The sequence below is a fragment of the Gadus macrocephalus genome, chromosome 14, assembly GCF_031168955.1.
Source record: "Gadus macrocephalus chromosome 14, ASM3116895v1".
NCBI lineage: Eukaryota > Metazoa > Chordata > Actinopteri > Gadiformes > Gadidae > Gadus > Gadus macrocephalus.
The window spans coordinates 7,766,304-7,780,764 of NC_082395.1; the positions used below are offsets into that span (position 1 = coordinate 7,766,304).

Sequence of the window (14,461 nt, forward strand, 5' to 3'; positions counted from 1 at the left end):
TGTGTGTGTGTGTGTGTGTGTGTGTGTGAATGCATGTGCGTGTGTTTGTGTGAAGCCACATAACAACACATTGAAACAGTACAGTGGGTTGCAGCAAACCATTAAACACCTGGATAGCAGCGAGTACTAAAGACATCCGCAACCTCCACAGCCTCTGCAGTGTCCTTTGTGCGTTAACAATATATATATATATATATATATATATATATATATATATATATACTCAGTTTAAAGCAAATGTTCCCATTACCAATGCCTTGGCTGTTCTGTTGCAGGTACCCTTGCCGGGGTATGTGGAGTCGTTCCCCCTCCCCCGCTACCCGCAGTCCAGTCCCCCACTGCTCCCGCTGCCCTACATCCAGGCCCTGGAACTGCTCCCCGACACCCCCAGCCCGGCAGCCAAGCAGAGCTCTCCCCTCGCGGTGAAGAACATGGACAGCCTGCCCCTCACCAGCCTCTCCACTTCAGCACTGGTGCAGGCCATTCGCCTCGAAGTGGCAAAGCTGGCGAAAAAGCAGAGCGATATGTTCGAGTTCCAGGTGTAATACCGCCCCCTATTGACCGGGAGGGGGGTTGCAATGGAAAGGCTCCCACAGTAGCAGACGAAAGGTGGATCTCCACACAACAAACTGTTTTTTTTTTTATATTTGTATTATAAACTTACCAACGTTCTTCTTTCCCAAACTCCAGCTTTATTTTAAAGGCATAGTAGAATGATGATTTTCTGAATTCATTTGTCAATGATCTTCTGACAATGATGTCGACCAGCTTTGTTCGGATGCGTCAATATATTTCCAATTGATAAAAAATTATATTATATAATATATATAGCAATGATAATATATATATAATAATATATAAAATAACAAAGATGTTTTTATCAATGATTATTCCTGTCCTTAAATGCACATGTATGAGATAGCAATGGTTTTATTATCTGTACTACTGAGAGGACCAAATTGTTCTGAACACAATGTGACACAAAATCCAAGGGGAGTGCTATATTACTTTTATAAGCCCCTGTTTTTGAGTGGCACAACTATTTCTTAACTCATCCATGACATAAGACCAACTGCTAAACATGGATGACATGACTCAATGAGCAATCTAGGAAACTTCTAACCCTCTATTCTTTAACAGGCAGTTGACAAATGAGTGGAATTATCCCCCCAAATAATAACTTAGACTCTGAGTCAAATCAGCACAGCATTTCTTCTTTCTTTTCAAACAAAATATAGACCTATATTACCATCACAGATACGCCTTGTAGACACTGTAGAGTTGTGAACTTGACCCTGCAGTGTGAGAATGGCTGTAGGCCTACTGGTCACATCCAGTCCTGTTCGGACCAGATTTCCAGATACAGTGTATGTGTGCGGCCTCTGAACCCGCTGTGGGAAACACGACATATTCGACGAATGTCTACTTGAAATTCCTACTGATTGTACTTCGACTTTATTTTCTAAGAGCTGTTTAAGACGCACTTTATTCTCTCTGTAGTCTCCATACTGACCACATGCTTTGTTGGTGCCGCCTTTTTTGCCTAAGTTCTGTTTTTTTTCATGGTTCGATTTTCTTATTATATATACAATATATATCTGCCTTTAGGTGTTACTCACTAGTTAATATTATTATATTTTTCGTGCTGTGAAAGGTTATACATTAAACTTGTTTAATAATGCAGCTGCTTGCTTAACGGCTGACTGGATGGCTGACAGAAAGTGTTGATCGTCTGACACCTTCATGCATTTACGTCCGTACGAGGCAAGAGGTCTCTCCAATCCCATTCAGAAATGTGTGCCGATTATTACTGTAAAGACAATAGCGATTAACATTTTGAATCATAATAACGGAACAATCTCTTCGTATTTAACTGTTCAACCCTCTCTACTTCTTGGCCTAAAGAACTGTTCTGTTAACCCTTGCTTGTTCATTTGTACTATACCTGTAAAAAGTTCCATCACCCCCCAAAAACGAGAGCTGTGTTGCCCAGGTGATTTTTCAGCTGTAGGCCTACCAACACGTACAGCAATCTCACCATGAACTGTGTAAAATAAAAACATTTTTACTCATGTAACGGAACACTTCTTCTGACATGTCCATATTTTATCCGTGGACACAGTGGAGGATAACAATGCATCAAGAATAAAGATTTGACTGAATTAAAAAAAACAATCTCTAGGTGTTATTGGAGTGACCAATATGTCCTATATAGCCTATGACCTGAATTATAAAGTTGTCTTTATCTCTGACGTTGTCGGCTGTTTTCTGATGGTGTCTTTTTTTGTAGTTTGGTCTTCATCTCCTCTATGTTGTCATCTGCTTGTATCTGATATTTCTCAAGAATGTATCTGAAAAAGTGGAGACAAAATGAGTTGAACTTCAATGTGGAATAACTGGAACAAAATAATTCTGTATATACCTCCATCTCTTCCCTTAAACCTACTCCACAGTAAATAGCCTGAAACAAATGAAAACAAACAAAAAGTGGAGGTGGACGTCATCTCACATCGTGGGACGTCCAACAGCTCGCCGATCATGCTGCACAACTCCATTTCTTTGAGCCGGATGGACAGCTCACAGACGTCAGAAGCGTGCTCACTCCGCGGGTACCTAGGTCCACCTGCTGGAGGACCGAAGACTTCAAGAGGTCGGTACACGGGTTCCACCAAGGGTCCACTTTTTGACCACGATGGTAGACTTTTACCGCTGTCCTCCGGCCTGGAAGTTGTATTATGTTCATCCTTAGACGGCCTGCTGTAGTACTTCTCACCTGCGCTACCTTGAGGAATAGGGTTGACCTTTCCTAGTTTGGCATTTAGGCCTACTGACTCACTAGGAAGAAATAAAGGCCACATTTCGACGTCGTCGTGGATAGAGGGGAAGTACATGTCTGCATTCTTGTTTGCGTTTGTCTTAATTATTACTCGGACATGTGTTGTGTTTAGATTCGAAAATACGTGTTATGATTCTATCGCTAGGGCAGACTTCACCTGTGAAAATGTTTAACACCAGCAGATGGCGGTATTCACAAGGGGATACCTGTCAATTAGATTTTCTATGTGGCAAAAATAAGTTTCTATCCATGATTTTGTTAGAATTGTATCAAATACATCTCCGTGGAAAGAGAATGGAGCTTTAGTGTTGAGACATTTGTGGGACATTTGTTGTTCCTTAACATTCATATTACTTAAAATTCTCACTGATCACAGCCACCTTGAGGAGACTGTGATCAGGGGCTAATTTCAGAGATTTAAATAAACAGTCAGTCCGAAGATCTCTCCACTTCCCAGTTCACTCATATCCTAATGAGCACGGAAGGAATTCCTTTTTGCCCATCCCTTCTCATTGCATCTATTTATCGAGGCAGTTAACATCTATATTTATTAAAAAATATTTCAAATGTAACTCCATAACTAGCAGAGAAACCCCATCAATCCATAACCCATTCCAACATACGGTGTGTGCAGTGAATACAAAATACTCCCTTTTGAATGCAATATATTTTGATGTATCACTATGGGGAATTTAAAAGGATTACAAGGTGCGACCACAGCACCAGTGACCATGAGAGGGAGATTAAACTACTCACACACACACACACACACACACACACACACACACACACACACACACACACACACACACACACACACACACACACACACCTTATTGGATCAGTGTCATCCATATTGGCAGCAGTAGCTTTAATAAGCATATTAAATGTCACAGGGCACTGAATTGGTTTCAAGCTCCATTCATCTTAACTCTCTCAAACTCTAGTGTGTGTCCGTGAGTACTTAAACCTGAACTAACGAAAACCTGATTACTGAAATTCACCATTTTGTCAAGAAAACAACAACACGCCAGCAATGGAATGATTCATTCTGCACAGCAGCCATTGCACAGACTACCTTTACCTAGGTGATGAATGGGAAAAAGCATGTCATGCACCTTTGCAAATCTTTGCACATGCACACATTGTGTGTATGTGTGTGTGTTTGTGTGTTTCTACATGTTCATGTTCTAATTCATTGCCCCAACTTTCAACACGCTTCTGTAATAATATATTTTACGCCAAGGCTGAGCACAATGTTCCAGAAGTTGACATTTCATGTTATTCTTAAATGCAAATTAGTCTGGAATTAGCTTTTGATAATTTCCACACTTAAATTGAATTCAACCGCTATGTATTGCAATACTCTATTAAACAAATGAATAAAGCAACCCGGTATCATGCCAAAGCACAATACAAGCATAATTTAAAATAACCCTTCGGTTTGAACAAGAATTAAGTATTATACGTTGTGTATGTGTTCTGTTGTTTCCCCGTCATTATTATTGTATGCAATGAGATAATTCATGTTTTGTATAATGTTTATTTTGTTCTAAAGAATACATGTATTGCAATAGTAGATTTAACTTTTAGGGTTCCAGCACTGTGGATATAAAACATCAGGCACCAAATATTGGAGTGTCTTTTCCTGTATCCAATGCACCATTACTTTCCATTAGGACCAAGACTTATTATCCAAACAGAAAATGCCTCTCATAAATTAAATTGACTTATTTGAGTTAAACATGGTCTCATTCAGCTATCTGTCTATGATAATTAATAATGTGTCATTGTATTTTCCATTAGTTCTCTTGTTGTTGGCATGGCACTGTTTCCCCATGGCCATGCAGGCATATTACACTGTCAGTGATATTATCTTGTTACTTGTCTATGTCTGTAAGTGTCTTGTAAATCTTGTTTTTGACATTGTCCCCTCTTCCAGTATATAGATTGCCAGCTCCTAATTTAGCAGCCGTAATCAGATGTGATCTCAAACGGAGGGCCTATTATCTCTTAATAAATGCTACTTAGTCAGTGAGTAATTATAGTACAGCTGCCTGGCCAGATGACAGCTCTGAGATTAGAAAATTACCACAATGGTCAATGCAAGGACGAGTCAAGGGAGAAAACACACACACACACACACACACACACACACACACACACACACACACACACACACACACATACACACACACACACACACACACACACACACACACACACACACACACACACACACACACAAAACTCATAAAAGTGTGTGGATCTGGGGAGGCTTCTATGATTGTCAGTCAGTTGGAGATGCACAGAGTTTGTGTTTTTGTGTGTATGCGTGCGTGTGTGTGTGTGTGTGTGTGTGTGGGTGTGTGTTTGTGTGTGTGAAGAGCATGTTTGGCCTAAAGCTTCAGACATGCTTTGTGTAATCAAAAGCCTTCTTTTGTCTGGACTGTATCACAGTACGACCATGAGGCATCACTTTCTCCGAAGGCTATATAGATGATGCATCGGATTCAATGGTTCATCTCACTTTTGCAACATATCGTCCGCATCTCAGCATCTTAACGCTCTTCCTCCGGAGAAAATGCTCTTAACAGAGCACAGCGTTTCCCCAGGGATTGAGAAACCACACATGCTCATGCATGCACACCAAGGGAAGCCAAAACTTTTCCTTTTACTCCAAAGGCGCAAACTGGGTGTAAACACACAAGCCCTCTCGGGAGCGGTTCTCTGATACCGCCATCCTTGCCAGTTGTGTTGGCTTTTATCGTGACCAGTTATCGATTGCTCTTCCTGCCTACTCCCTGCTGTTGTAGCGATGCCCACAGAGGTTAATTGTCCCCTCCAACCACAAGACCACACGGGCCACATTTATGAAACTTCCAAGCACTTCTTATTTTCCCTTTTTCGTCACAGATTTTCACATTGTGACTAGTGGACTTCTACTGCTGTGCAATCAAGAGAGCCTATTTGACATCATTGAAAGCTTTGATTTAATGGTAAAAACTAATTAAACATAAATCCCTAACTCCATAGCACGGTCTGATATACCCTGCAGTATATCAGACCGCAATATGGAAAATATTCCTCTGGATCAAAATTTCCCTATGAATTTTTTAATGGCTAGGATAGCTTTATATTAAGCTACGTATTTAGACTTGAAACAGAATGTCCAATGCACAGCATTTCAGATCGCTTAAGATTTCTTCTTATATGCGGAATTCAGAGAAGATTATTGATAAATCAAAGATATGATTATTCATTGCTGCATGCTTTAAATTGTATGACTACATTCTTAGCATTGCAAAAGCACCCAAGGTGCTAAACACGTGTAAATAAACGTTTCAAGTGTAAATTAAATAAACGTCACTAAGTGTTTTCCTGGCATCCCCATCCATTGTCTTATACACTATATAAACAAGGCACTCATCACACAATTATATTGTGTGTATTTCTATTAATGGCCCATTGACTCCATAATTTATGAGCAGCTTGCTGATGGATGTTGACTTTGCGTTGCCCTACTGGGGAGGAAGGACAACTAAAAGGCACATGCTCCACTACTGTGTGTCGCTGTAATCACACCCACTTAATAATATTTAGGCCCATCACATTGGCCGGTCTGCCTGGAGGAACAAGGCATCCAGTGACCTTCTTGTAGTATGAAGTATTTCACACACATGTTTTTCTCCGATAAAATGGTTGCCAATAGGCTTGGTGAAGGCTTGGACTGAGGAAGAAAGCACATGCACACACACACACACACACACACACACACACACACACACACACACACACACACACACACACACACACACACACACACACACACACGCACACGCACACAAACATATATATATGTATATATAAGGTGGGGGTAATTCTTTGTTAATTTGTCCACACCCACAATTACAATTTGTCTGGACGCCGAAGATGGATGCCTAGCAGACAGCAGGGAAACACAAGACAAGGTCTATTGAAGTTAGCGACCTAGTTTAAGGGACCAAAATATATCAAAAAAATGTGTTAAAATAACTATTCATTTTATTTATGTTTATGTTTTAGCAACTTTGCTGCCTCCGCGAACCGACCCCGGATTATCGGTTTTGACGATGAGGATGATGATGAGGATGTTTATGTTTTATGTTTTCACATTGGGAGCAATGGACCTATAAATCTTCATCTTGGACGTAGAGTATGTATGTTTTTGTTTTTTTCCTATATGTTTTACATAGGAAAGTAGAAAAATGGTCAGAACTAATGCATTCATTAACTTATTATCTGGAGCAACGGCATTATCTTTTCAATGTGACATCCCAGACTTCCACAGGTGAAAAACTGAACAAGAAGAATGAGGACGCTAAACATGGTGGCAGTGGTCTTAAGCTCCTTGCTATAATGCAACTCATTGTCGACCACATTTAACTTTTATAAACAGGCCTACACTTAATTGCATAAGCTCTCAAAGCACCAAATGAGTTGAGTGCTTTCTAGGAACACAGAGGGATGCAACATGTTAATTGACCCAGTCCCTCATTACCTTCCCTCATTGCCTCTATGGGCTGTTGAAAAGACCGGCCAGCAATCTCGCTGATTATATTCCTGACAGGATTTCCCATGAAAAGGTGGAATATATGAGCTTGTGTGAGCAGGCTATTCGTGTGTGTCACATTGTGTGGGCTATAGTATGTGTATAAGTGTGTGTGCGCAGCACATGCTATGAATATGTATTCCTTTTGTGTGTGTGTGCATGTGTTACTGTGAAACTATGTGCTTTGAATGAGGATTATGGTGTGTGTGTGTGTGTGTGTGTGTGTGTGTGTGTGTGTGTGTGTGTGTGTGTGTGTGTGTGTGTCGCTGTGATAGCACTATGAATTTGTATTCCTTTTGTGTGTGAGTGTGTGTGTGGGTGTGCGTGCATCTTGTTCAACCTGTGTCATAACAACAAAAACCCAGGGTTGGAGGCAAGAGGGAGAGGGACATAGACTATTAGAGAGAGAGAGAGAGATAGAGAGAGAGAGAGAGAGAGAGAGAGAGAGAGAGAGAGAGAGAGAGAGAGAGAGAGAGAGAGAGGGAGAGAGGGAGAGGGAGAGACAGAGAGAGAGAGAGCTGGACAAGATGCGGGGAGATGAGAGGGAGAGATTGGGGTTATGGGGAAGCAGGTGGTAAAGGTCAAACTCAAGGTATTTGTTCAAACAATATTTAATGATCTGCTTTCACGGAACCACTCTCAAGGTAGTGGATCATAAAATGGGAAGCCTGTACTAAGGTTCGGCTTCACTGAACCTTTTTATCTTATGGCCTTTTCTCACCACTCTTGCTCCACTCTCAGTAAATCTCTCTTTCTGTAAATCTCTCTCTCTCTCTCTCTCTCTCTCTCTCTCTCTCTCTCTCTCTCTCTCTCTCTCTCTCTCTCTCTCTCTCTCTCTCTCTCTCTCTCTCTCTCTCTCTCTCTCTCTTGTAGCATCGTTTGTGTGTTCTTTCTGGATGTTGAGCTGCTGGGTAAAGATTGAACCTGAGAGTGGAGGTGGAGGGTAACTCCTATCTCACTTCACAGTTCCAGTTTACCCAGGATTTCCCCTGTCTCAAATGGATCTTTCCATCATTCACATAGATTACATTTTGGTAACTTGTGTGTATGTGGTTGTGTGTATGCAATGTTGGATGTGTATGCTGTGTGATGATGTTTCTCAATGTCCAGGGGAGAACATTTGTCTTTCTTACCCACCCAAAATAGACCAACTATATTCTCCCCGAGATCGTTCCATTCAGGGACGATGTAATTGCCAATCCACACATGAAGACGCAAAACAATTTGTTTCTTGCCGCTTTGCAGATGGATTGGTAAAAACAGAATTGCGATAATTTATGGGCTACTCTAATGTATTTCACTAGATGGGTCCAGTTGCCTGTCAGATAAAAACATTCAGTTATGTCAGGTGAAAAATATCAAAATTGCATTTTTATTAACTTCAGTCAAACTTATAATTGCCAAAACACGCACACTTGACTTGACACACACACAAACTTACACCCACACCCACACCCTCTCACCCACACACACAAAGACTCAAACACACTCACACTCACGCACCTGCAAGCCTTAACATTGTCTGTCTTTCCTACTAACTTCCACACCACCACCCCTCATGAAATGAACTTTTCGAATAATGTCTCTGTTTCATCTCAAAAAGATCCGCTGATGCAAAGCTACCAAACTTGTACTTCTTTCCCAATGCCCTGAGAACCCTGTTCCTCTCCAAGCAGACAGGTTCAATCAGCCATGCCGTCTTTGGGACTGGCGCCCCCCAAGCCCGCGATCTGGCTCGGTAGACGGGGTGACAGCAGGGCTTCACAGGCTTAATGTATCACAAAGTCACAGCTGGATAACCCATAAATGTAACGGGGCTTTAACCCGGACCCATTGGTCTCTCCATCATGTACAGACCAAATGACTCTACTTCCTTCGCTTCTGATTATCCAACAACCACACCGCCCCCGGGATTATGTTTCGGTCACAGCGTTGTTATTTTGCCCCTTTTGGGTGAAGGATGCAAAAGTCAAAAGTCAGTGCACAGAAACTTTTATAAATAATTCTCTCATCTGTTGTGTCTGTTTATGCGGGTCTTTATTTTGAACCGAAACTTTTGTATCTTATTGGCTTGGCATAGTACAACTTAATTGTGATTTAGTTTTAAAGAAATTCATAGCCCCAAAGAACATTGAGTTTGCTAAACATAATCGCCATCGATCATCTGGAACGCGTTCCCCATGGACCAGTTTGCCGGACGGACAGGAAGAAGGGTAGTGGAATTGTGAGCGTTGTGTTGTGACAGACAAATTAATGTATGGTTAACTGTGTGAATTATGTATCATGTTGTGGAAATAAATGAAGTGGATTAAACTGTATTGCAACTTGCATGGTTGTTGTTTGTAGTGTGGTGCTATGTATGTATGCACAGGTAAACGGGGTTAAATGGTAGGATCTGGGGAAATGCGACCCTCGCTTTTCACAGCATTATACACAGACAGACAGACAGACAGACAGACAGACAGACAGACAGGAGGAGAAGAAGAAGCTGAATAACCGCGAAAACTAATACATTTAATGATGGAGTCTCCGGCTTTCGTTTAGAAATGTCAACAATTTATTTGGGATTTAACATAGAATATTTGACATTCAAAATTAATAAAAACAATACTTGAACAAGGAAATGTAACATTCAACATCAATACAACTTCCAGCTTTCCATGAGTGCCTGGTTTGTTTACATGATGTGGGAGCATCTGTCTGCGTCACACAAATACCCGGCGCATTTACTGAAGCAAATGACGTTTAGAAATGTTCAGCGTAGTGTCCGAATTCTCGTTCCCTATATAGTGCACTATATCATGTACACTATATAGGGAACAGGGAACGAGTGTATAGGGAACGATTTCGAACACAGCTATAGTCTATTTTAGGCAGGTCCCACACTTCTTTCTCCAGGATTTGGATTTTTAGGCCTACATTTTATTTATCAAATGATGAAAAACTATTTAGATCCTTTGTGGTATGGTCGTCTCGTGCAGGTATGACTCGAAGAGTGGTAGAAAATCAACACGTGGTTTATTCTAACAGAGACACGGTAAACGGGCTTGCTTTCTGGTGGTGGTTCATGAAGCATCTCTCGAACACAGGTAAACAAACAGTTATATCGGGAGTGGGCGGAACGGTAATTAAGCCACGCCTACATGTTCTAATTTACCCAGGTAAACCTTTGGTCTGTCTTGGCAAAGTGGCCATGTTTGTAGTCTTATCTTATCTATAAAATCATTACAACCTTATATGGTGTTGTCCATTATGTGGTTGAAGAAACCATTCATAACTGTGGTTAGCTTGAAACATTTCATCAGAAATAGCAGAGACTAAAATTGTTTACATCACAAGCTGTCAAGCCGAGATGGACCAAACAGCTTTAAGAAAGCGCTTTTTCAGGAGTGGCGACGCTAGGGAATAGAACAGTGGCGTGAAGCCTAGTGGCTCGGCGTGCCGCCGAGCGCTGGTGTGGGCTAGTAGGCCTACGTCCGAAATAATGGTGGTGTTCTTTTTGACGAGAGTAGAGAGTAGACGTCGAGAGTACGTCTACTCTCGACGTCTGGATAAGTTCGTCGCCACTAACGCCCCGTGCCCACTACCTCCGTCCGTTGCGTGATCCCCATTGACTTTAATGGGGACGGAGGCGCAATGCATTGTGGATCCGTCCGTTCAGTTGGAGCCTTCGGCTCAGTCAAGAAGTTGAAAAATTTTCAACTTTTTCGGCAGCGACGGATCCGTCATCCAACCAGATCGCGTATGCAAATTTAAGCACTGTGACGCCTCGTGCCCACTGCACCGTCAGTCAACGGACGTGGGAAGGCGTGGCTGACGGATGGGGGAGTAGTCTTTGCAGATGCATCCGTCAGCCAATCAAATCGGTTCGCCGGGTTCTTCCCGCTTCTTCCTGCTTGTTGCGAGGCAAGATGACCCGCTTTCCCGCTTTCCAGTATCGTCACAGCCCGAGTCGCGTCACAGTGCTTAAATTTGCATACGCGATCTGATTGGATGACGGAACCTTCGCTGCCGAAAAAGTTGAACATTTTTCAACTTTCTGACGGTGACGAACGCTCCAACTGAACGGACGGATCCACAATGCATTGCGCGTCCGTCCCCATTCAAAGTCAATGGGCAACGGTCAACTGACGGAGGTAGTGGGCACGGGGCGTGCGCGCAGTACCGCGGGAAGTAGGGGTGCTGGGGGTGCTGTCTGAGGCCCTGTTTTATCACAGAAAACGATTATTTCTAAAAACTCCGGCCAAAGTGGAGATTTTCTGAAAACGCCGGTTATGTGTTGTCGTGTCAACGGGGAGAAACGGGATTTTAGGTTCTGAAGCGTCACATTATGCACCAGGAAATGCTTAACGTCATGTGAGCGCCCGCTGTACCGTATTGGTCCGAATATAAACACAAACCCCATTGTAAGACGACCTATATTTGGAAAAAAGATTTGAAGACCAGATCTTGTTTTTATAAATAAATAAATTGTATTCATTTAAATAATACACGAAAATAAAACGCCTCGTGCCTATGGCGAGTGAATATAGTGCCAAACCTAAGGATTCCCTGGAAGAGGCGAAGGAGCAGCCTACCCTACGTCGCCGTGGGAACGTGTGAAATTTTGAATGGGATTGATTGGGACTGCAGACGAGAGACCAGCAGCGACGTCACGGCGGCGGCATAGAAGATCCGTCCACCGGCGGCGGTGTCACGGCGACGTACATAAGGAAATTCAGACAAAATGTACGTCTACTCTCGACGTGTGGATAAGTTCGTCGCCACTAAGACGCCTGCTGCCCTACGTCGCCGTGAGAACGCCTGAACTAGGTATGTGGCCACAAAGCGCTTCAGTGTGATTTTATGACGTAGTTTACGATTAACTAGTGTTTTACAACCAGCACATTTATATCACTTGGAACAGCAATGTATAATGTAGGACAGATAAACTGTTGTTTAAAAGTAGGCCATTTTGATGGTGCCTGTTTTGATACGGTTATTCACTCTCAAAGTAGACCTATTGTTGTTTTAGTTGAGATAATGAATTGCTAATTTGTTTGGGTAAAGCGCTTATAGACTGGGAATCGAACCCCAGTCCCATTTATTTATTTATTCAGGTGGTGTGGTAAAATGTGGATTCAATGTGCTAGTTGTGTGGGCTGATTTAAGACGTCTATAGAGTCTGATGCGTTTGCCAAATCATGTTTTTTTATTAAGCCATTGATCGTTTTATTAGGTGGATTTTTGCCTTTTAAAAACAAATTAAAAGTTAAAACCCTTAAGAATTTGATGTATTTCTTTAAAGTATATTAGTCTAGATGCAGCTAAACTATACACAACTGCCAAAATAAAGTAAAAAAAAAAGATTAGTATCAAGTTTTAATGAAGTTTCTACAGGTTAAAGGACTGTCGTTTGGAGAAGATTGGTGCCAATATTTGGGGAAAGGAATGCATGATTAATTCAAATTAAGTTAGCTTGAATCAACTTTGCCTCAGTGGTGTGGTTTGAGCACTAAAACGAATCTGCTCGTTCCGTTACTTCACAGGTCAAGGAGGAGAAAGTGATTCTGTGAGTATCAAAACTGAACCATGAAGAAGAAACTGCGAACTGTAAGTCCTTATATTTCCTCTGTATACTGGGGCATTGTTTTGGCCTCCTCGTTGGCTGAGGTGGAAAGGTGAATGATTTAAATAATGTTTTTTGTTGGTACTTGGGCTAATTACCTGTTTAGTTTGAACATGTGTCAATGCTGTGTTAGAAGGGTTGTAGTATAGGTTCCAAGTGAATTGTGAGAATAGTAACATAGGGTTTCAGAGTGCAGCCAAAACATACTCCAAGGTTTTGTCTAGATTTTCTTTCGACATGCTTCGCCACTACTTCCTGAACTTTGCATCACGTCACATGAGTTACCGTACTGATGAGGGTTCAGATTGAGTGATCAGAGATGCATGCTAGGGTTCTGCGCTGTCTGAAGCCTCCAGCTCTGTAGACTTGCCCCCTTCAGGTGAAGGCATGTGTCTAAGAGGTGGTTGTGAAGTCATTTACATGAACTGGGATGTCATTCAAGATGGTGACAGGCTCTCACCTAAAGGAGAAACGCCCGGGGATGAGATGTGAGGGCTCTTCCTCAACGACCACCTCGAACACCACCTCGGTCCTTCGCTAGAGAACCATGGAGCACCTTTCAACGTTGCCCACCATACATCTTGAAGCCGTAGCTACGGTTTCTCTACCTCCGCAGCTGGAGTAGAGCACAGCTGCAGTCACGAAAAGGGTCCTTGGTGGGATCTTACCGCGATAGGTTCTGATTTAAGAGGACCGAACTTCCAGGACCAGCTGGCCTCCTCCATTACTCTGCAGTTCAGCCTGAGAAAGGCTTGCATCTGAGCCAGCAGAGGGCTCATCGGCCTGCTGTTCATATGGGATGAGGAGAATCCTACTGTAAAGACCTACCAACCACTGGGACGTCCGATACCTACTACTGGGACGTCCGATACCTACCAACTACTGGGACGTCTGAAACCTACCAACTACTGGGATGTCTGAAACCTACCAACTACTGGGATGTCTGAAACCTACCAGCTACTGGGATGTCTGAAACCTACCAGCTACTGGGATGTCTGAAACCTACCAGCTACTGGGATGTCTGAAACCTACCAGCTACTGGGATGTCTGAAACCTACCAGCTACTGGGATGTCTGAAACCTACCAGCTACTGGGATGTCTGAAACCTACCAGCTACTGGGATGTCTGAAACCTACCAGCTACTGGGATGTCTGAAACCTACCAGCTACTGGGATGTCTGAAACCTACCAGCTACTGGGATGTCCGATACCTACCAGCTACTGGGATGTCCGATACCTACCATCCCACCACTGGGGTGACCTAATCAGATGACCTTCTCACCACTTCCATCAAATCCCGTCCCTGTTCTCAGGCTCATCAAAGCGGAAGAGTTTGAGTCTGAAGGAAAACAACTGGACTGCCTGTGGCTCTTCAGGTGGGCATGGCGAGGGTTCTACCTTGCCTGGTTGTTCATGTGGTCAGGGTT

General features: G+C 42.6%; 1 protein-coding gene and 1 long non-coding RNA gene across 3 annotated transcripts in view; one reads left to right on the forward strand and one right to left on the reverse strand.

Moving 5' to 3' along the window:
* The window catches only part of kiaa1549lb (KIAA1549-like b), a 67,154-nt gene extending 64,979 nt beyond the window's left edge, over positions 1–2,175 (forward strand). For both annotated transcript variants that reach the window (XM_060071502.1, XM_060071503.1), the window contains exon 22: positions 276–2,175. In XM_060071502.1, coding sequence (XP_059927485.1) covers positions 276–545 — 270 coding nt within the window. In that variant the 3' untranslated portion in view covers positions 546–2,175. The remainder of the gene's footprint in view (positions 1–275) is intronic.
* Positions 1,848–2,957, reverse strand: LOC132472072 (uncharacterized). The gene is made up of 2 exons (XR_009528976.1): positions 2,510–2,957; positions 1,848–2,351 (listed from the first exon to the last, which is right to left on the reverse strand). It is a non-coding gene; the product is annotated as an uncharacterized LOC132472072 (long non-coding RNA).
* Positions 2,958–14,461: the final 11,504 nt, after the last annotated feature.